Source organism: Schistocerca serialis, unplaced genomic scaffold (genome assembly GCF_023864345.2).
Source record: "Schistocerca serialis cubense isolate TAMUIC-IGC-003099 unplaced genomic scaffold, iqSchSeri2.2 HiC_scaffold_1400, whole genome shotgun sequence".
NCBI classification, from domain to species: Eukaryota; Metazoa; Arthropoda; class Insecta; order Orthoptera; family Acrididae; genus Schistocerca; species Schistocerca serialis.
The window spans coordinates 1836750-1861966 of record NW_026047626.1 but is presented as its reverse complement, the minus strand read 5'-3'; the positions used below and the strand labels follow the sequence as shown (position 1 = coordinate 1861966).

Sequence of the window (25217 nt, the reverse complement as noted above, 5' to 3'; positions counted from 1 at the left end):
TTTTAGTTAAAAGCAGCTTTTTTAGCTTTAAACGAAACCTGTATCATCTTCCAACAAACTCCATTCACTCAAGTAATTTCAAACAAAAAGTACTCCAATTCTGTTCACAACAATATTTAAAATCATACTTTCTTGATTTATGATTCAGTTTTGACTCAAGTTAACACTATCATTAGTCTTTCGACAGATGTCTAACAATACATGTTTCAAAAAGATCCATTTTGGACAGGAGTGCAAGGCAACAATTATCGTGTCTAAATGATATTCCTAAGAACTTTTTGGTTATAAAATGCCACCATATTAGCTTGAAGTGCAGTGGTGATAATGTGAAGACATTCATTACAGCCTTTATGGAATTTTCCACATATATTTCAGCAGAAAACATCTAAAAGTGGTCAGGAATATCATATGATGACGGCAATAATAACCAGTTACTAATAATGACATTTGTTTCAGTCTTATTATATAAAAACCACATTACAACAATTAATGTCACTATATTTTGACAAAGTACTATTGTCAATATTTCCCATTGCTTCTGTCGCTTGAACTATTTTAATCACTGTGGGTTACTTAATTTCTGTTCAGAATCTTTAGAATCATCACAAGCGTATTTTCAGTGATGAGACTATTAAAATAGAAGAGTTACAACCCAGAATTTAAGCTTCATGTGAGTATAGTTTTGTAAGTTTATGAATTCAAGGCTCTGTTCTTACCTGAATAATAATAGTAATGATGCTAGTCTCAGCAAGCATTACTGAGAGAACAAAATATTTTTCTGTTTTGATTAAAATAGACCAACCACAAAAAGCACAGTACCAACAGGAACTGAAGTAGAAATATGCAACTAAGTAGCTGGAGACAATAGTTTAACAACATTACTATAAGGAGAATGACACAATTTAAAATCCATGCAATTTCTTTCCAAGTCACAACCAAAATTTCTAATGAAGTGTGTATGAGGATGGGAGCCCACAAACTATAAATAGATCAGCATTCCCTCAATATTTAAAAGTCACTGCAGTATTACAGCCTAGATAGCAGCACACTATTATGTTGCAAAAACCATCATGAGAGATACATTCTCATTACAGTAAAAAGCCACACAGCTGAAAGTGTCGCAAACCTCAGAAATGCCTATCACTTAATAAAAATAGTCTCAAGTTATTAAAAGTATGACAAAACTTAATAAACGAACTACCTTACGCCAATAAGAAATTGGTGAGAAATCGAAAACACTGACCAAAAACAAACATTATGAAATATAAGACAAAGCATTAGTAAAGATTTCTGAAAACCTCAGATTTACTCAGAGAAATTATCGAAAATACACACCATGAAATCATGTTTAAAGCAGATAAAAGACAACAACAAAAAATCAGATTAAAACAAAGCAATTAGAAAGAAAGCACATTTAATGAATGAACTTATTACAATAAAAATTACGCATTTGTATTAAATTCATATTCTAGTAATCACACAGCTCTTTTAACTGTCCTTGTGTTTATACAAACAATTGGAATTATAATCTGACACTACATAATGACAGTTTTGCCACTGATGTTTGTACAGTAGTTACATGATATTTAAAAATAGACAAATAATTAAAAGATTTGATGCATAAAATTAATCTTCATTTAATCAGAATTACGTACAGGGATTTTTAATAAAAATATTTTTCACAAGAAATATGGCACTTAAACTGACAATAGTGTATTGGCATAAAATTTAACAAAGCATGAAAATTTGAATTACTACACAATTTACCAAAAGATCCTTTTGTGTGAAGATACACTGTTCATCCAAATCATTATACCCACTTCCCTAGGAGGAGTGTGTGCTACCCAGTGGCATTTTGGTTATGTCACATAGTAACGAAACTATATAACCAGCAATGAATGGGTAATCATTCTAGTTACAGTATGTGTAAAAAACTGGCATAAATAACTTTGCCAAAGAGCAGATGGCTTTGCCTGGTGCCTGGGTAAGTGCATCTAAAAAACAGTGAATCTGGTTGGCTGCTCAGATGCTTCTATCATTAGCCTCTATAGAACATCGTTGAAAGATGGTATATCCACAAGTTGACAAAAGATTACCATGCATTACCTAGAACAAGGAGATCAGAACCTAGCTGCTTTGTAAAGTAGGATTGATGGCAATCTGTGGAGATAGGAGAAAATGCTTGAGCAGGCACAAGAGTTTCAAGCTATTCAGCAGACACTGTTGAACATGAGGCCCCAAGTTATATAACAACTTCGTATTCCCATGTTGATCTAACAACATTGTCAGTTACTATAGTAATACAAATGGGATAATTGAGATTGGACTACATACCAATAAAGTTGTGTAACATGTTGGGATAAGTGACATTTCTTGTGGACCAGGTGAATGGTTGTGCCCAGATGTGCCATCATCCAGATGAACAGTCGTTCAACACATGCACAACACAACAGGTGCAGAAAGATGGGGGCAATGTCATGCTATGGGGGATACTCATATGAGACGCCAAGAAACAGCTGGTCATAATTGGAACCACCATGACAGATGTGGAGAACACGAATATTATTGCAACCTCTGTGTCACTTAATGCTTGATGTATTTCCTGAGAGTGACAACATCTTACAGCAGGATAACTGTCCAAATCACAAGGTCAGAATCACACTGCAATGGTTTGAGCATCATGATAGCTCACATTGTTGTCTTTCCCACCTTATTAGGTCATTATGAAACGAATTTGGGATGCTATTGCACACTAACTACACAGCAACAAACTGATAGCCTGCAATTAATGGGAACTGTGTGAGACGTGTGTAGACATGTAGTCCAATTTACTAGTGGAAAACTAACAGCTAACTAATGAGTCCATACCATACAGAAGCACTGTTGTATTGCAGACTGAAGGTGAATCAAAATGCTACTAGGCAGATGATCACAAATTTTGCCTGATCTCTGCATACTTGCCACCATCAGTTATTTCCTAATGTAGAAGTAGCACAGATAGTTCACATGTGTGCAAATTTTGATCACACAAAAAGCATTACCATTAAGGCGGCATACCTCAGTAACACGTTTGCATAATCATGATATTTTTGTATCTTTCTCCATCGTTGAGAAAAATAGCCTGAGTGATGGATGTGTAATAAACACATTTATGCTGTCGCCTGGGTACTGCCTACAGTTTCATGAATATTGAAATGGCAGTTTCTTTCAAATAATTAGCAACGTACTGGTAAATTCTCTTGAATATGGAGTCCTGATTACTGCATAGGACTTCTACTCAAACGAGTAACATATCTCTCGATGCACCAATTTCTGGCAGACAGATCGTTATAGCATGGAGCATTTACAACAAAAAATTGCAATTGTGTGCATCATATCAGGTATTTGGTATGCAACTTCTTTGAACATGAAGCTGTGAAAACGGATTTGTCATTTTTTGTGACCTTTCTGTAGCACATGCGAACAATATTCATAACACACTTGTGGTCTCCTTTGAACATGTTTGAGTCTACAGACCTCAACAAAACTTTGAGTGGTCTATATGTAATGTGTATTATTGCATGCTTCTAAAGATGATAGACTGGAGTAAAAGATTCCCAGCAAATATCACATCTGTGTAGCCGTTATTTTGTCAGTGTATAGTGATAGCTGTTTCTTGAGGTTACTCAAGTTTTTATACAATTTGCCATAAATACTATATTTGTGTGGTCATTTATCAGTGTGTACTAATGAGATTACCAGAGTAAGAAGAATATTTGCCACAAGTATCGTATTTCTAGGGGCTAATTCCTGCATGTATTAATTTCTGTGTTTTTAAATGACCCAGTTCTGAAAATGATTTGCCACCAACATTGACTTTGTGTGGTCCCTGTTCAGTGTGTATTAATTCGTGCTTCTTGAGATTGCCCCATTGAGGAAACGATTTACCACAAACACTATATTTGTAGGGTCTCTTTCCAATGTGTGTCAAGAAATGCTTCTTGAGATGGCCCGACTGAGTAAACGATTTTCCACAAACATCGCATTCGTGGGGTCTCTTTCCTGTGTGTATTAAGCCATGAATCTTTAGATGGCCCAACAGAGTGAACGATTTTCCACAAACACCACATTCGTGGGGTCTCTTTCCTGTGTGTATTAAGTACCGGGTCTTGAGATGGCTCGACTGAGTAAATGATTTTCCACAGACATCGCATTTGTGTGGTCTCTGTCCAGTGTGTATTAATTCTTGTTTCTTGAGATTGCCCCTTTCAGTAAACGATTTCCCACAAACACGGCATTCGTGGGGTCTCTTTCCCGTGTGTATTAATTCATGTACCTTCAGACTGCCCGAACGAGTAAACAATTTACCACAAACATCACATTTGTGATGTCTCTTTGCACTTAGCACAGTGTGGACATTAACATGATCACTTGTACACAAAATTCCAGAGTCATCACATCTGAGTTTCTCTGCAACTTGTGTCACAGTATGTGTATTGCATATGTCACTAAAGGATTTCCTTAAAGTTTTCCTGGTTTCCTTGGATGAAGATTGCTTCTCAGTCTGCTCCACGATTTCTTCTTGTACACTTTCTAAGGAGATGTTGTTTTCATGGTCATCACTGCATTCAAGTTTCTCATTGTTGGCAGCTAATAATGCTTGGTCACCCTCACTCATTCTCAAATGTTCTTTCAAGCTGTCATCAGTGGGCAATACCTCACCACATGACTTACACACATATGCAGGTGCCTGCACACCATCAATGTGGATGAAGATATGCATTATGAGTCTGTATTTTGAAGGGAAGCTCTGTAGGCAGAAACTACAGGTAAACTTATGGAATTCCTTTTTCCTGATGCTACAACTTAATCTCGTGCCACATAAGCTGTCTTCTTGTGAAGTCCGTAACTTGGTATAGTTATGAGACATACTGAAATCTGTTGACATCTCTGTATCTATCTCCAGATCGGCATTGACTAGTCCTTGATGTAATGCTTCTTGATACGAAACGTTACAGCTGTCACCAGCACTTTGAATGAAACTGAGGAAGGAGAAAAGAGGAGTGCAATGCTGATTTACACGATACAAAAAACAGTATTTCACCATCCACAAAATCGTGGACTATAAACCGAAAGATAAAAATGTATGGGTGTCATAGATAACTTATTCAGTACATGTAAGTGATTTAAAATTATCATGACATTCTGCCAGAGCGATAGAATTTTTGTAAGGCAAATGATCACAGGAAATTCAATAACGACCAATCTCATTCAGTGCTGACTGGGTTTCCTAATTTTTTAGTGGGTACTGTTATTTAAAAGTCTTGTAATATTTTTAAAATACTGTTCAACAATCTATTAGACCAAATTATTACTTTTATTAGATATAATATCCTCCAGTTTTTGACATAACAGTTTCCACCCAAAGATAAAGGAAAAGAAAAGAGAAATCAATGATTTTCTAATAAAAATAAATCACTCTCTCCAAATGGATTTTTCTTTGTTTTGGAGAACACTTTGAGCTTAGAGTATAAATTCTTAAAAGCACTCATGATAAATTTATTTCACAAAGCAATGAAGCATGGCATTTTATTTGATTCCAAATGAATCCCCAACTACCACAAACATCAAATTTATTATTGGCTAGGTAGTATGGCCATCAACCAGGAGGGCAACACCTGTAAATTTCCAGACTGATGAACAAATGTGAATGACACACACAAATTATTCCAACTTTAGAGTTTGTTGTTAGCAGCACAGCTTATGTGTAGCCCTTTCTAATTGACATTGTCTGTCAGGGAGGATGCCAATGCAGTTACAGCCTCCCATTCGAAAGTATCTTCACAACTCCTGGTCCCCTGGAGTTCCAAAACATCCTCAACTGAATCACACACCCCTATCAATGGTGACATCAGCACAAATCATGTACAGTCCATCCTACCATATTCTTCTGCGAGCAAGTGATGGCAGTAGGTGCATGTTCTACCCGTGTGATATCTGGGTCCAATCATTCCACCTGCAGCTACCCCATTCCATCACAATGGAACTGGACATCCTTGAGCTTCCCAAAGAGGTCATTTGAGTGTGGATATGGCTGTGGGTGTGTAGGAGCATGCACATACTTCCGTGCTATTATTCTATCCTGATTGCTGCTTTTGACTGTTTTGCTTTTTGATGGATATGTGGTTTCAAGTAACCAATGACAGTGAAACATTACAATTTGCTTTCATCAAAAACTGAAATTTTGCTGCAGTAGAAGGCTGTGCAAAGAAACATATTAAGAAATTATTCTATCTTGAGTCCAAAATAGAGGTTAGCCTTAAAAGCCCTGAACAATATAATCTTGATCTCAGTTGTGCTGCAGATTGTTAATCTCTGTTTTCTTGGATATACTGCAGCTCATATAGTTGTGGTAAGGTTAGAACATGAGTTTAAATTCAAGGCTACAAAAGGCTGTCTAAAATCAGACACTAAGTTAATGTAGAATATTATATCCCGCTGACTACAGTACTGTATGTTGAATTTAAAAAGAACACGCCTTTTGGGTATGCCCTATGTAGGTATATTTCTTATACAGTTGCTTCCACATCTGCCATATTATAAGAGTAGATGCCTGGTGTGCCCATAATCAAAGTGGCTGAAAACACCTCCCACTTTCAAAGCTTACAGATGGCAGGCACTGACTTTCCCCAAACGCTCCTATGTACACATATACAAGGACACAGCCACAATTACACACATTTCCAACATATTATCAGATTAGGGAAAGGCAGTGTATTCCAGCCATTCACATCCTCAGGGTGGAGCAATATCCTTAAAATCCACACTGGATGTGAGTGCGTAGTTTCTTGTATTCTACAGACCAGGTATGCCACATGCTGATAGCATTTTTCTTGTCATTTGGCTTACAGTTGGTGAGGGCCACCTTACAGAAATTATTGTGCAATGTATCATTTTCCCCTGGGTTCAGTAGAACAGGCAAGATTGCTTTCTCACATAAAGCTGAAATTTTCCTACTAGTTCAGCTGTTATGTAGCATTACTTGAAAATAAAAAGTCATATCTAGGTTTTTTGCGGCATTACATCCACCCTGTCAGAGCTATCTCCTTTTCTCCACTCTGGTTTTTAGATTTGTTCCTGACTGATACAGCAGTTTCATGGGCTATCACAACAATAATAAATCCTCCTCGTCATTACTCATATTTTTGTTGAGCCAGCTGACAAAAGAAATGATGTGGACAGCTGTTCTGGGCTAAATATTCACTGTAGATGGACAACATTGGAACTATCACCAAGCTTTGCAAGAGGTGAATACTGTGGGTTGACACTTATTTCCACAACAGGACAAGTGCACCAACAGTGTGGTGAATCTAGCTTGCAATAACCATAGTCTGGCAAGATGTAAGCAATTTTGAATATCACCAGATAGTAAAACAATCGTCTGTTTGCTGCATGTGGTACCCATCTCAGTGACCTTCTGACATGCCTATGTGTGTAGGTTACAATTATAATTAAGCAGGATTAGAGATTAGTTGTGAGAAAATAAATAACTGTGTTGAAGTAAATTCTAGCACTTGTATTAAGAAGACATAACTCTTCTCACAACCCACCAGGAGATGCTGGCATTACACCTGCATATTACTGACATTAATATCGCCTACAAATGAAATGGCTGGCAAAATTTTAGGACAATATTAGCAATGCTTCTTGCAAAGAGGATCTTGGCAAATCAAAACAAAATCTATTGTTATCATTGAGTAACTGCCCTAAGAATTCATACAGCTAGTGTCTGATCTCAGTCCTCACTTATCCCTCACACACAGCAAATAATACAGGTTGCCCATCCAGCTGTCCTTACCCCCATTGGCAACCAGTCAGATACTGTGCCCTGACAGCATGGGAGTATTGAAACATTTACAAAGTGACTCATGTGAAATACAGTGATCTTCTACAAATAAAAAGTTTCATTTACTCCACATGTGGTATCAAAACATGAATGTTCCATTGCAGTATAATAGATATTAAACCAATGATAAGCTTTTGTGTTATTACTACAAGGCATTAGGGACATGACAATTTGAAGGTTTTCATCTACATCTACATCTACATCTACATTGATACTCCGCAAGCCACCTAACGGTGTGTGGTGGAGGGCACTTTACGTGCCACTGTCATTACCTCCCTTTCCTGTTCCAGTCGCGTATGGTTCGTGGGAAGAACGACTGTCTGAAAGCCTCCGTGCGCGCTCTAATCTCTCTAATTTTACATTCGTGATCTCCTCGGGGGGGTATAAGTAGGGGGAAGCAATATATTCGATACCTCATCCAGAAACGCACCCTCTCGAAACCTGGCGAGCAAGCTACACCGCGATGCAGAGCGCCTCTCTTGCAGAGTCTGCCACTTGAGTTTATTAAACATCTCCGTAACGCTATCACGGTTACCAAATAACCCGGTGACGAAACACGCCACTCTTCTTTGGATCTTCTCTATCTCCTCCGTCAACCCGACCTGGTACGGATCCCACACTGATGAGCAATACTCAAGTATAGGTCGAACGAGTGTTTTGTAAGCCACCTCCTTTGTTGATGGACTACATTTTCTAAGCACTCTCCCAATGAATCTCAACCTGGTACCCGCCTTACCAACAATTAATTTTATATGATCATTCCACTTCAAATCGTTCCACACGCATACTCCCAGATATTTTACAGACGTAACTGCTACCAGTGTTTGTTCCGCTATCATATAATCATACAATAAAGGATCCTTCTTTCTATGTATTCGCAATACATTACATTTGTCTATGTTAAGCGTCAGTTGCCACTCCCTGCACCAAGTGCCTATCCGCTGCAGATCTTCCTGCATTTCGCTACAATTTTCTAATGCTGCAACTTCTCTGTATACTACAGCATCATCCGCGAAAAGCCGCATGGAACTTCCGACACTATCTACTAAGTCATTTATATATATTGTGAAATGCAATGGTCCCATAACACTCCCCTGTGGCACGCCAGAGGTTACTTTAACGTCTGTAGACGTCTCTCCATTGATAACAACATGCTGTGTTCTGTTTGCTAAAAACTCTTCAATCCAGCCACACAGCTGGTCTGATATTCCGTAGGCTCTTACTTTGTTTATCAGTCGACAGTGCGGAACTGTATCGAACGCCTTCCGGAAGTCAAGAAAAATAGCATCTACCTGGGAGCCTGTATCTAATATTTTCTGGGTCTCATGAACAAATAAGGCGAGTTGGGTCTCACACGATCGCTGTTTCCGGAATCCATGTTGATTCCTACATAGTAGATTCTGGGTTTCCAGAAATGACATGATACGCGAGCAAAAAACATGTTCTAAAATTCTACAACAGATCGACGTCAGAGATATAGGTCTATAGTTTTGCGCATCTGCTCGACGACCCTTCTTGAAGACTGGGACTATCTGTGCTCTTTTCCAATCATTTGGAACCCTCCGTTCCTCTAGAGACTTGCGGTACACGGCTGTTAGAATGGGGGCAAGTTCTTTCGCGTACTCTGTGTAGAATCGAATTGGTATCCCGTGAAGTCCAGTGGACTTTCCTCTATTGAGAGATTCCAGTTGCTTTTCTATTCCTTGGACACTTATTTCGATGTCAGCCATTTTTTCGTTTGTGCGAGGATTTAGAGAAGGAACTGCAGTGCGGTCTTCCTCTGTGAAACAGCTTTGGAAAAAGGTGTTTAGCATTTCAGCTTTACGCGTGTCATCCTCTATTTCAATGCCATCATCATCCCGTAGTGTCTGGATATGCTGTTTCGAGCCACTTACTGATTTAACGTAAGACCAGAACTTCCTAGGATTTTCTGTCAAGTCGGTACATAGAATTTTACTTTCGAATTCAATGAACGCTTCACGCATAGCCCTCCTTACGCTAACTTTGACATCGTTTAGCTTCTGTTTGTATGAGAGGTTTTGGCTGCGTTTAAACTTGCAGTGAAGCTCTCTTTGCTTTCGCAGTAGTTTCCTAACTTTGTTGTTGTACCACGGTGGGTTTTTCCCATCCCTCACAGTTTTACTCGGCACGTATCTGTCTAAAACGCATTTTACGATTGCCTTGAACTTTCTCTATAAACACTCAACATTGTCAGTGTCGGAACAGAAATTTTCGTTTTGATCTGTTAGGTAGTCTGAAATCTGCCTTCTATTACTCTTGCTAAACAGATAAACCTTCCTCCCTTTTTTTATATTCCTATTAACTTCCATATTCAGGGATGCTGCAACGGCCTTATGATCACTGATTCCCTGTTCTGTACATACAGAGTCGAAAAGTTCGGGTCTGTTTGTTATCAGTAGGTCCAAGATGTTATCTCCACGAGTCGGTTCTCTGTTTAATTGCTCGAGGTAATTTTCGGATAGTGCACTCAGTATAATGTCACTCGATGCTCTGTCCCTACCACCCGTCCTAAACATCTGAGTGTCCCAGTCTATATCTGGTAAATTGAAATCTCCACCTAAGACTATAACATGCTGAGAAAATTTATGTGAAATGTACTCCAAATTTTCTCTCAGTTGTTCTGCCACTAATGCTGCTGAGTCGGGAGGTCGGTAAAAGGAGCCAATTATTAACCTAGTTCGGTTGTTTAGTGTAACCTCCACCCATAATAATTCACAGTAACTATCCACTTCTATTTCACTTTAGGATAAACTACTACTAACAGCGACGAACACTCCACCACCGGTTGCATGCAATCTACCCTTTCTAAACACCGTCTGTACCTTTGTAAAAATTTCGGCAGAATTTATCTTTGGCTTAAGCCAGCTTTCTGTACCTATAACGATTTCAGCTTCGGTGCTTTCTATCAGCGCTTGAAGTTCCGGTACTTTACCAACGCAGCTTCGACAGTTGACAATTACAATACCGATTGCTGCTTGGTCCCCGCATGTCCTGACTTTGCCCCGCACCCGTTGAGGCTGTTGCCCTTTCTGTACTTGCCCAAGGCCATCTAACCTAAAAAACCGCCCAGCCCACGCCACACAACCCCTGCTACCCATGTAGCCGCTTGTTGCGTGTAGTGGACTCCTGACCTATCCAGCGGAACCCGAAACCCCACCACCCTATGGCGCAAGTCGAGGAATCTGCAGCCCACATGGTCGCAGAACCGTCTCAGCCTCTGATTCAGACCCTCCACTCGGCTCTGTACCAAAGGTCCGCAGTCAGTCCTGTCGACGATGCTGCAGATGGTGAGCTCTGCTTTCATCCCGCTAGCGAGACTGGCAGTCTTCACCAAATCAGATAGCCGTCGGAAGCCAGAGAGGATTTCCTCCGATCCATAGCGACACACATCATTGGTGCCGACATGAGCGACCACCAGCAGATGGGTGCACCCTGTACCCTTCATGGCATCCGGAAGGACCCTTTCCACATCTGGAATGACTCCCCCCGGTATGCACACGGAGTGCACATTGGTTTTCTTCCCCTCTCTTGCTGCCATTTCCCTAAGGGGCCCCATTACGCGCCTGACGTTGGAGCTCCCAACTACCAGTAAGCCCACCCTCTGCAACTGCCCGGATCTTGCAGACTGAGGGGCAACCTCTGGAACAGGACAAGCAGCCATGTCAGGCCGAAGATCAGTATCAGCCTGAGACAGAGCCTGAAACCGGTTCGTCAGACAAACTGGAGAGGCTTTCCGTTCAGCCCTCCAGAATGTCTTTCGCCCCCTGCCACACCTTGAAACGACCTCCCACTCCACCACAGGTGAGGGATCAGCCTCAATGCGGGCAGTATCCCGGGCAACCACAGTCGTAGTCCGATCAGGGGATGTGTGGGACGAGCTGGTCGTCCCCGACAAACCCCCATCCGGACCCCCACTGTGGAACTTTGTGGTTTCATCACAAAACCATCAATGTTTGCATCACATGTGATTCATGGGAAATAGGATATTTGTACCTGATGCTCTGAAAGTGCCAAGTCTCATTATTTGGACAGTTATTATCTTGTATGTCTTTTCTCCAGTGAGTATGGTGGTGGTTTAGGTTTCAAGTATTTTCTATCTTGTTCTTTTGGGATAGAGTAGAACATCAAGTAACACCCCCATCAGTTGCCACAACCCTCAAGCCATCGTCAAATGTGTTCTTGAAGACATTGCTAGTGAAAGTTACAACACTGAATATACCAAGATGTTCCATTGGAACAACCTTCCCATAAAAGTGAATGACACAGCAAATATCCTAGTCTATTGCTGGACAGCATGGTTCAAGCTGGTAGAAGTGTTGCGACACTTATGTTCCTGATTCATATGCAGCTTTCTGATATTTCTCATGGAATTCTTGTACTTTAAATGACACAGTGAAATCCCACTACAAAGCTTGTGATATTTGGGACTTATGGCATCATGTCAAGACTGATTACATGAGCAGTAACATGCTGTTAACCCTTATGAACTTCAGTTTAATATTAAATCTCTTAACTGCATCTTACCATTTTAGTTATTCATAATTTTCCTCAAGCATGTGTTGCCTCATTTCTACCAGCCCTTCTTAGTTGCTGTGTAACGTGTGACTCACATCAGAACATTGCTAAAGGGTGTGTGATGCATATCAAATTGGTCTAACCAGGGATATTAATCTTATACTTCACATTGCTTGCAAGGAACAGATGTAGATCTAGACATAGCCATCACACTCATCTGTGAGCATTTACTAGGTGAAAAATGGTAAATGTTTACCATGGATATACACAGTAAATGCAGAATTGAATTATTTCCTAAAATGATTTTGCAACCTCATGAGTCCAGCCTTCCTATGCAACAGGTCAAGTGGCTACTACAGTTCAAACACCAAAAAAGCATAGCCACAATTTGGGATGAGAACATTTTGTGCCAGGAAAAAAGAGCTTTACTGAGCACAAAGGAAGATCTGATAGTGCACTACAGACAGTATAGCAGAATATTTCACTATCATAGTTTGTTGCCTCCTGAAGTAGGTAGAGCTCTCTCTACCTTGCACAAGATACTTAAGACCAAGTTGTTATTCTTCCCTTGCTCTTACCTCCACTCAGTATCATGGTTTTTTGGAGAATAAGAATATTAGGAAAATTATTAACACAATTGATAACATTTGTCCTGTAATTTCACTCTAATTCTGTGGTGACAGTACTTTCCTTCTATGATCTAAGCACAACTGATCAGTATTCATTTTACTGTCATTGCCAGATAAATCACCGTCAGTTTTGCTCCCAAATCAGCCAAGTTTGCAATGTGTGCATTAAGTCCTTTTGGGGAATTGTACTATGTAACTTTTCTCCAAATTCAGACATTGGTAATTCTAGGCATCCTTGGTTAGTAGCTTCTCAAGTCACAAAAGATGACACGCCAGTTGAGTCTTCATGGCCTTACTAAAGCTGACTACAACTGCTTTATGAAATTTAAGATCATGATGGTGGCCTGTAAACTGTCAATACAACAAGCTTATGTTTCCCAATCCACTTTGCTGACACAGTATTCTAAGAGCTGTTCACCCCAACATTCATTAATCTGAAGGGGCTTAAACTTGACTCCAGTTTTTGGGTATATAACCACTCACCCTATCCTCTTACTCATTCTACATGGTAGGACATTAGCTTGTACTCATCACACTGAATTTCTATGACTTCCATGCCATATTCAATTAGAATAGTTAGCACTATACAGCTGCTGACCCTTCACCTGCACATTAGTTTGCTTCTTTTTAATAAAATAAGTACACTGTTTTTATTAGGGAACCAATACACAAACCAGCTGTTTTATAGAATGTGTTACTAACCCTACTTCTTTGTAATATTTTTACTTATCAATAATAATGAACAATCAATCATGCTGAACATGAACTCACTTAAGGTGAACACTTTGTTAAATCGAGCAAAATATCTGTACTGGCAGTGATTTACATGATATTATACAATGTTTTAATGGTTAACAAATTCCAGTCAGCATGAATTCCAAACTGTTTTTTAGTCTGTTGCATCATTACATTTTTCATCAAACCTGAATTGTCAACGTTTTTCCTCTTTTCCTAATGTTTCTCCAGCTGACTTATACGCATATCATTGCTCAACAATCGCCATCAACAAGGAAAACAATTGTGACACCAACAGTGTGGAAAACTAGATTCCATCAACAAGTGCAATTCCATGGTGAGATGTGCTATTATAGTCTTTAAATAGAGCCAGTAGTAGTAACATTGAGTTCCAAGTAGTGAAAGGGTTGTCATGCAATAGGAAATACAAAGCATAGGTCAGCAAGCGAAACTAAATATTCTGCAGGAAGCAGAACATGGTGTATTGAAAAACAGCACAACTGGCAGAAAGCTTAGACTAAGAAAATTTAGATTATCCACACTATTTAAATGAAAAGTTCTTAATTCTGCTGCACTGGGTTCCAGGTGCAAGTCAAAGTGATTTCACAGTGTTATGCATCAAGATGCTGAACATTTACTTTTGCAATGGTTCAAGCTATATGTGCACTTATAATGTATCTTTAAGTGGAACTATAGTTCAATCAACAACAAATGAGACTGCAGAAAAAAATTTTGACATTCAAAACAGACATCAGGTGTTTTGCTTGTTGACTGTGTAAGTTCCAAAATAAAAGCCTAATTTCATGATCAGTGATTGAAAATGAAATGAATAAAGTTGATGAAGAAAGGGCAAGCATTGGTTGCATGAATCTGACCAAGTGAGAGAAAAAGTTTGCTATATATTACGCCAGCAATGCAGGCAAAATTAGAATTTCTTTACAACTTCTGCCAAGTCAAACCCACAAAATAAAAGATGACATGTGGCATGGTGGGGCCAGCAGTAAACAATGTTTTTAACTTTTGTACTTAACTGTAATTCATACAACATAGATGAACAACAATCTTGGGTGATCAGTAAATCTGAGAAACTGATATGTTTTAAGAACATGAAATTAATGCTTTACCTTGCATCTACTCTCATTATTGGAAAGCTTGGATTGACAGTGAATGATAAATGGCTTTTTTGTTTTAATATTAACTAATGTAAATGTTCACTTTTTACTACCAAATATGTTAAGTTGCCTTCTGCCTTTGAATCAAGGGATTACTGCTGCTATGAAGAAATTGTATCACAAGCCATTTGTGCTATCCTTATTGCTGAAAACGAGATGGAAGCATTGGATGCAATACAAGCTGGGGATCAGTTCCATCAGTTCCCTCATAACACTTACAGAACTGTTTTAGCAATGCCTGGAGACATTATGTTGGCAACTTAGATGGTGACGACAATGTCATGTCACCTGACAATGGAAAATTTTGCAAGACATTTAAAATCCTGAACCTGGTGTACAAACATTCCTGTCTGAAATGCAAAATACATCAGAAGAATGTCAGGAGGACAAGACCATTTTGCCTACCCACCATGAAGTGTTAAATGCCTTGGACACTTTAGAAAGTTATGCTGCAACATCTGAACACATCATTAGTTATACAGATGTTCTTACAGCTGGCCATCTAGTTAGGAAGCGTTTTTGTTTCTTTCTGTGGCAGCACAATGTGTTGAATGTTTGCCATTAGAAAATTATCTGCTAGTGCAACTTTTCAGGCATTTTTGTTCCTCTCTGTGACAGCACAATATACTAGATTTGGAACATCATTTGAGTGTATAATTTTTCAGGTTACAGCACAGTATTTAATGTAAGGGCTTTAGTTTTCATTTTTGCTGTTTATGTTGTTATTGCAAACCAATGTTATAAATGGTACTGATGTACATCGTAATATCGTAAAGCTCCTTTTTAATCTTCTGCAATAATAGAATAGTGGATATAGTAGTGTTTTCTCTGATAATATGCATAATATTGCTGTAGTCTGTATATACTCTATGTATATACTGCAAATGGTTAATATATAGAAAAAATAGAACTCCAAAAAAAAGAACTTTTTAAAAATAACTTCTGGTATTTTGGTCGCTAGGGGTTATTATTTTTCTTTCACATGGAGTAATTAAAAATTTATACTGCTCAAAAAATTCTGCAGTGAATAATAAGGAATGTACCTTAAACTATCAGATGCATTTCTTATTGAGGCTGCCACCTGAAACAATACAAAGAATTACTGGTGATTTAAAACTGATGAAACAGTAAATATATAAAATTGTATTAATACCCACTAACATCTCATTGTTCCAAACAATAGTTGGAAATATTATTATCAAAGAGACACAACATAACTGTATCAGTTATTGAAGAAAATTATAAGTAAAAATTAACACTTCATTTCAGCACTTTGCTTTTAGCTTTGTAAATAATTATAGAGACACTGATTTATTTGAAAACAAATTTCCTGCTTGATACTTCAAACATAAAAGCGTGGAACATCATTCACCTGCCATGCACATACAGTAAGGTGAAGTACCAGAGAAAAATGTAAAAAATCGGCCAATTTTTATTGATGAAACAGGTAAAGAAAAGAACTGAAAAAAGTTCTATCTGAACTGCTATTGAACGTATTTTTTTCACAACTGTAGCATTAAATATTATGCCATACTCTTGAGATAGCTCACTGCATGGAACATCATCAAAGTTGTTAAATGTCACATCAGTTTCATCCACAGAGGAAATTATGGAGTACAGCATGACATGAAAGTTATACAAATTATTACATGAAGTGCTGTTATTTTATAGGCATATAAATGACAAAGATTCGTGTATTATCATAAATAGGAAATAAACAACATGGTTAACATGAGGACAGTGTCCTCTTCAAATGATTGAATGTGCTTTCATACATACAATGAATACATATGAAGAATCAATGAGCATGTGGACAACTACAATAGCAGTAAAATAAGTGTTACTCGAGTCTAGCAGAAGACATTAAGATCAACGATAATCTAAAGATTCAGTCATCAAACCCAGAGATGATCACCTAATGAGAAACATGTCAGATTAAACAAACTATTTCACATTAACAGTAAAGACTGAGTCATCTCTAACAGCAAGTTGAATTAAGGTAACTAAATCAGTTAATTTTTTTCAAAAATAGCAACTGCACTGAAAATGAGTAATAACAAAGATAAGGGTACTGACAGTCAGATACCTCTAATCTCCTCACACTGATAATTACGGGAGATGTTTCCAGATTGCATCGTCATTGTCATCGTCCCACACATTAACTTATAAGATATAGTGTCTAAATTTAAAATTTTCTTCTTACTCCTATATCCTTCCCAATTTCTTTACATACACAATGTGATCAAAAGTATCCAAACACCCCCAAAAACATAGGTTTTTCATGTTAGGTGCATTGTGCTGCTACCTACTGGCAGGTACTCCATATCAGCGAACTCAGTAGTCATTAGACATCGAGAGATCAGAATGGGGCACTCCGCAGAACCCATGCGCTTCGAACTTGGTCAGGTGATTGGGTATCACTTGTGTTGTATGTCTCTATGCCAGATTTCCACACTCCTAAACATACCTGGGTCCACTGTTTCTGATGTGATAGTGAAGTGGAAACGTGAAGGGACACATACAGCTGATGTAAGGAGCGAAAACATTGGACGATTGAACAGTGTAAAATCGTTGTGTGGAGTGAAGAATCAAGGTATACAATGTGGTAACCTGATGGGTGTGTGTGTGTGTATGGCAAATACCTGGTGAACATCATCTGCCAGTGTGTGTAGTGCCAACAGTAAAATTCGGAGGTGGTACTGGTGTTATGGTGTCATAATGTTTTTCATGGAGGGGGCTTGCATCCCTTGTTTTGCATGGCGTAATCACAGCACAGGCCTACATTGCTTCCCACTGTTTAAGAGCAATTTGGGGATGGCAATTGCAGCTTTCAACACGATCGGACACACCTGTTCATAATGCATGGCCTGTGGCGGAGTGGCTACACGACCATAACAAACCTGTAATGGACTGGCCTGCATAGAGACATGATGTGAATCCTTTAGAATACCTTTGGGATGTTTTGGAATGCTGACTTCATGCCAGGCATCACCGACCGACATCGATTACTCTCCTCAATGCAAACACCTATTGAGAATGGGTTGCCATTCCCCAAGAAACATTCCAGAACCTGATTGAACATATGCTTGCGATAATGAAACCTGTCACCATGAATAAGGATGGGCCAACACCATATTCAATACCAGCATTACTGATTGAGGGCGCCACGAATTTTTATGCCATTTTTCAGGCAGCTGTCTGGATACTTTTGATCGCATAGTGTATGTCCTCCGTGGTCCCTCTTGTGGTCTTCCAAATATTTATATCCATTTCTGTTTTCCATGTGTTGCTATTTAAGTATGTTTCATGGTCTTTCTAGACTCTTTTTCTATTTATTATGTTATCTTGTGAGAGTCCAACTTCTTCTGTACCTATGATCCATTTTGAATTGCTTTTGCTAGTGCTTGCTACCTCAAAGATCTGCCTTGGGGGGCTGTCGACGGTCATCCTGTGATGCATCCACAGAATTTTATCCCTTTTTATCTATAGGTGTCCATTATTGTTTCTGTCTATCTATAGACCTCTCTAAAGGGCCTCTTTATCCAAATTCGTTCACAGAAAACTGGTCCAAATATTTTCCTGAGAATTTTTCTTTCCTGCTTCTCAGTCAGTCATTTTTGTTTGACCATGAATCACAGTATTTTCTACAGTAAAGAGTTATTCCAGCAGTAGTTTTGCATTGACTAAAATAGATTTTTTGTTATGACAACTCCACATCAGTTGATAAGCTATTGAGCAAGAAACTCCTGAAGTTACGTTTGACAATAGGGAAGGATCTCACTTTTGAAAGACTAAAGATTTTGTAACAGAAAGTCACCTATGTGAGTACTCTACAAACGTCCTGAAGTAGCCACGTTTGGCTGCTTTTAAATTGCTCTTTGAACTGACATGTGAGCATATAATGATGCTCCACCCACATCTTCCTCTTTTCCCAGAATTCTTAGCTGGTGAAGGCTTCCTAAATTTCCTTTCCACGGGACTCACTATATCTGAAAACTATCTTGTACATTTATAAATCCTTTTTATACCTGCCACTATTATTGTTGTCATTACTACTGTTACCACCACCACCATTAGTGGCAGCAGCTGTAATTCTACTAGTACTGTCATCATTAACTTTATTAGTTCGTAGTCAGTATTACTTACTCACATTGCCACTTAGGACACTCAAATCATTTTAATACTATTTGTCATATTATAGCTGTTGCTTCTTATGTAACTATGATGTATGTGTGAAACCCTGGTCCAATGCAGAACAGAACCTGATGGCCCTCGTCGGACTAGCATAATAAATAAATGCTGATTGGATTATCTCTCCTGCATATTTAATGTATATATCTTGTGACACTTCCTCATACCAAGTTATAGTGGAGAGATTATCTGCAGGCTTCCCGTCAATTACTGAGTTTCCTCACAGATGATTTGTAGACCAGTTTTCTGTGACATTTTATGAAGCTTCTCCAGGACAAGTTTGGCTTCTCTACAGTTTCTTAGAACTGTTAGTGTCTATAAGAGCCATACACCTCATGTTGGTTCTCTGCTCTTTTTTAATTTCAATTTGGATTCCCTCATCTCCTTCCCTATGTCTTCATAACTTTTTTCAGAATTATTTTAAATTGGAGGGGATTGTGGATCTCTGGCTGCACACTGTTGTGCATTTCAAATGCTTCTGAAATTTCTCCAATCAATTTACCATTTGAAGTTGTACCCATTAATGTCTGTTGGATAACTGCCACTGTTTTCCTGTCAAATTTGAATTCCTTTGAAGTACTGAATCAAGATTTTTTTCTATTAAATCATAAGCCTTTCTGACACTTGTCATAAGTTGTCACAGCATTTACACATCATCATCTTTGCAAAATTGACTTTGGTTCCCATATCTGTTCTCTACACGATTACCCTTTGCAAAATCGTGCCTTATACTCAACTATTAATGGGCCTACAAGTTCATCCAGTTGACTTCACAGGGCTTTTTGAAGAATTTTGGACATAACAGGATGCAGTGAAATTCCCTGCAATTATTCAGATTGGTTTTATGTCATTTTTATGAAGAGGAACAATTAATGCACATTTCCACTCTTCAGTAATTTTTTTTCAATTTTACAAATGTTTAACATAATTCTGTCAGTTGCTTGTGTCAGATTACTGTTGTTCAGTATCCGTATCTGCATACTTCTGCTATATGTTTCTGTTTCCGCTGATGACTTGTCATTTTCCAAAGTACTGATTTCCTTCAGTTCCTCAACTGATGATTTTTAATCTGAATTGTTTCGCCTCCAAAATCTAGTTCTTTCAGAGGCACACAGTCAAGAACTGAGTGAAAGTCATAGACTAAAATTGTTATTTTTATATAGGTTTCGAGTGACCAGTTTACATTCTTTTTTATAGCCTTGAACATTATTTTCTATACTTTCAAGAATTCCTGCCATTTTCTAGGGTTTGTTACTATTTAAAATTTTCAATGCTAGTTCCCTCACATCTACTAGACCGTGATCATAGACAATGTTCCACTACCTGTGTTTTCTCCTCTTTTGTGGTTAGCATAATCTCATAATGGTTTTCAGTATGTCTGCAAGTTTCTTACAATTTATGGTGTATCAATAATTTGTTGAAAAATTTGTTACTCATAATACGAGTGTTAATGGATTAATGATGACTGATTTATTCATATGTGTTTATTTTCCGACAGGTTGAAATCTAATCTTTATATGCGGGAGACGTTGAAATGTCTAAAAAATTCCTTTCTTGTTCTTACACTGCGTATTTTTATATCCTTATTGGCTATAACAACAGAGTCTATCTGAAACACACACACAAAGCGGAGTTCAGAAAATTCCATTTTTGTAGCTTCTTCGCAGGTTTAAATTATGTGGTAGTGATTTTGATCTCATTTTCCCAGCTTTATCTCACGATTTTTATATATTCTCTTTTGAACTCCTGTTTTCCAAATTTTTTTTGTTGGAACATACGCATGCTTGACAATGTGACATCCCACCAGTCAGACACTGAAGCAATTCTGTGGCATGCTTTTAGATTTGCTACCATTAGCTTTGATTAGCACACAAATGTTATGGGTATGGTTCAGCAACTCAGACAGGAATCCTTGGAGGGACGATGATGATCTTTTCGAGAGTCAATGTTGAGAAAATTTAAGGAACTGGCATTTGAGGCTCACTGCTGATGTAACTGTTGATCAGCGTGTATTGTAAGGAAACATAATAAAACATTGTTGGTCTAATTTGTATACTAATATTTGCCTATAATATAATGCATCACACTTTGTGTATCCTCCATAACTGTCAGACACATACTGAGTTTTATTTTTCTATGTTTACTGTTTTTTCATTTAATGTCTTTTGTTAATTTTGAAATCACCTGTTTGTGTATACTGAAATAGAAAACGTTTAATAGGATTTAGTGATGGTAATATTCCAGAAGACAGAGTTTAGGTGTGTACCAATAAATAGTGAGTTTTGTCATAACAATGGGAGGAGATCAATTATGTAAGGTTGCTGTTGGGCAGTATACAGTCATGGATCGTGAACTTGTAAACATAGGCAAATACTTTTTTCAGGTGTGCTGTGGATTTTAAAGATAGTGGACAAAATGGAACTAAAATTTATGCATTCCAGATTGATTTTCCACAGAATAGCATGAAGGCAGCAACTTGGAAATGATGCAGAGGCACATTTACTAATGGAAAATTTTGTGAAGCACAATGCCAACAACTAAGTTAATAGTCCAAGGTGTCGATCTACCTCTTATTGTGAACTGATGTAATGTGGGAAAATATCAGAGCAGTGACAGTACAGGAAAACTTCTGCTAAATGAACTGATTTCAATATTGAACACATTCTCCAAAGTGAATACCATATGCAAAAACTACTATGCCTGTGCCCCATAGAAAATTGTTATTACACCATGCATATACAATGGAATGAAGCCAAACAAACAAATGCTTAATTTGGGAAGAGAAAAAGTGATGCAGGAACCAGTTATGCCAGGTTCACTCTTTTTTATACAGGGTGTTACAAAAAGGTACGGCCAAACTTTCAGGAAACATTCCTCACACACACAAAGAAAGAAAATATGTTATGTGGACATGTGTCTGGAAACGCTTACTTTCCATGTTACAGCTCATTTTATTACTTCTCTTCAAATCACATTAATCATGGAATGGAAACACACAGCAACAGAACGTACCAGCATGACTTCTAACACTCTGTTACAGGAAATGTTCAAAATGTCCTCCGTTAGCGAGGATACATGCACCCACCCTTCCTGATACGTTGATGTAGCCCTGGAGAACGGCGTATTGTATCACAGCCGTCCACAATACGAGCACGAAGAGTCTCTACATTTGGTACTGGGGTTGCGTAGACAAGAGCTTTAAAATGCCCCACTCGCATCCGGGAGGATGACGGTTCAATCCCATCTCCAGCCATCCTGATTTAGGTTTTCCGTGATTTTCCTAAATCGTTTCAGGCAAATGCCAGGATGGTTCCTTTGAAAGGGCACGGCCGATTTCCTTCCCCATCCTTCCCTAACCCGAGCTTGCGCTTCATCTCTAATGACCTCGTTGTCGACGGGATGTTAAACAACACTAACCCCCCTTCAAATGCCCCCATAAATGAAAGTCAAGAGGGTTGAGGTCAGGAGAGCCTGGAGGCCATGGAATTGGTCCGCCTCTACCAATCCATCAGTCACCAAATCTGTTGTTGAGAAGCGTACTAACACTTCGACTGAAATGTGCAGGAGCTCCATCGTGCATGAACCACATGTTGTGTCGTACTTGTAAAGGCACATGTTCTAGCAGCACAGGTAGAGTATCCCGTATGAAATCATGATAATGTGCTCCATTGAGCGTAGGAAGAAGAACATGGGGCCCAATCAAGACATCATGAACAATGCCTGCCCAAACGTTCACAGAAAATCTGTGTTGATGACGTGATTGCACAATTGCGTGCGGATTCTCGCCAGCCCACACATGTTGATTGTGAAAATTTACAATTTGATCACGTTGCAATGAAGCCTCATCCGTAAAGAGAACATTTGCACTGAAATAAGGATTGACACATTGTTGGATGAACCATTCGGAGAACTGTACCCGTGGAGGCCAATTAGCTGCTGATAGTGCATGCACACACTGTACATGGTATGGAAACAACTGGTTCTCCCGTAGCACTCTCCATAACTGACGAAACTAAAATGAGCTCAAACATGGAAATTAAGCATTTCCGGACACATGTTCACATAACATCTATTCGTTATTTGTGCGTGAGGAATGTTTCCTGAAAGTTTGGCTGTACCTTTTTGTAACACCCTGTGTACCTTATCCGCTGTCCCTAGCATTTTTCCTTGAGTGGTATGCTTGCACAATCAACAGGCATCAATGTGCATGAGGGTCATTTACAGACAACAAAAGAAGACGAGAAATTGGGGCTTTTATGGAGGCAACAGACAGTTGCTTTTCCCTCACACTGCTTGCAAGCAAAAAGAAAAGGAAATGACTAATAGTGGTGGAACATACCCACCGCCATGTACCATACAGTGTCTTGCATAGTATGTCTTCGGATTTACGTTTTTCAGTTTAAATGGTTCAAATGGCTCTAAGCACTATGCGTACGTTTTTCAGTCCTCTACCTTACATTCCCAAATGTTTGTTAGGTTTTATTCCTGTGAGAAGTTTATGAATCTAACCATCCACTTTCTCTTATGCAAGGTGGACAAAATTAATACAACATTTTATTTTACTGGATTAAGTTTTATGCTTCATACAAGGAGACCTTATCAAAGCTGTAAGTTGTGCCAAGAAGATAATTTATTTGGATCTGCTATGACTTCTATGGTGAGGTAATACATGGATATATCTGCATACGTCCAAGAGTTTTTCTGTGACTGACAAATCTGTGAGTAATTCAACATATACCATTGAGGTAGCCATACTGTAACTATTCTGAGATCAATCTATCAACGGTGATCTGTCACATAAAAATAGTATCACACTTCGTACCTTTGGCAACTTTGAAAATTTCTAGTTCAAACTGACAAATATCAATGATTCACTGAAAAGATGAACCATGTCCAATGTATTCTGCAATCCGTTAATCATACGTTACTGGAGAGAGGAATATTTTTCAAATGATCTACACTCTCATGGTTTAAACTCATACGAACTGTTTAACATCCAGAAGGGTCACAGATAGTATGGTTAAACATATTGTTACACATTCCGTTTGGATTCTATTCAGAACAATAAGCAAATAACAGTTGCTAATCCACATCAAGTGGAATATCACAAGAGTACTGTAAAGTTATTCATTGCACTTAGGTCAAGAAAACTCACAATCTGTGCCTGTTCCACAGTAATGCATTTCTTACATCAATTACACAAATACATTTTTATCACTCTACATGCAATAAATCAGAGATGGGAGTGCTTACAGTGTTCTCAGTTCCACCCACCTCCAAATTTAGTTCAGGATCCTCCTTGATAAAATCATTTGGCCGAGAGTTTACCAAATTATCTTCAAGACACTGAAAGAGAGAAAATCTCAGTTAAAACTACTTGTACCCTTCTGTACTTATGACATGGCTCCCAATATTTCTTTTTTTATGAATATAGCAGTTATTCTGCCAACATATATCACCATAATTTCACACTGTGCTATACTGCACTAATTTTACACATAATAAGTCAGTACATAGCGTACTTCATCGTGCTTACTGACCCTTATCCTTAATTTGGGAAGCTCACACTTTGCCCATAGCAAGAAAAAGAGAGAGTGTGCTTACTCTGTGTGCATTAATGTAGTTGGACAGGAGAGGTGGCGAGCCTGAGAACTACAATGAAATGAATACCCCTAGCTGCATACAGGCATTGATATAAATGAATGGGGACAGTTGAAAATAAGTGCCCCAACTGGGACTCGAACCTGGGATCTCCTGCATACATGGCAGATGCTGTATCCATTTGAGCCACTGAGAACACGGAGGATAGTGCAACTGCAGGGACTTATCTACTTATCTCTGGCATGCCTACTGTGAGACCCACATTCCCAACTTATTGTCCCGCACTATACTCATAGTGCCCCTGCCCATTATACTCATTACTCGCAGCTTTTGCCGATTCCCCGTAAGAGTTCAGGCACTCTTGGTGCATCCGCATAGAAGAAGACGGTCAAATGGCCAGTGAGCCTTGAAGATGGTATCTGTTCTTTTGTAAATGTCCGAAACAAGAAGTACGATCTTCATATACCC

The 25217-nt window shown here is 38.6% G+C and overlaps 1 protein-coding gene across 1 annotated transcript in view; it reads right to left on the bottom strand.

Annotated features, from left to right (window-relative positions):
• LOC126442685 (zinc finger protein 256-like) overlaps nucleotides 1–24475 on the bottom strand; it is a 66830-nt gene extending 42355 nt beyond the window's left edge. Inside the window, exons 1-3 of the mRNA XM_050090738.1 lie at nucleotides 24423–24475; nucleotides 16001–16038; nucleotides 4143–5021 (exon numbers count right to left, since the gene is read on the bottom strand). Coding sequence (XP_049946695.1) covers nucleotides 4143–4927 — 785 coding nt within the window. The 5' untranslated portion in view covers nucleotides 4928–5021; nucleotides 16001–16038; nucleotides 24423–24475. The remainder of the gene's footprint in view (nucleotides 1–4142; nucleotides 5022–16000; nucleotides 16039–24422) is intronic.
• Nucleotides 24476–25217: the final 742 nt, after the last annotated feature.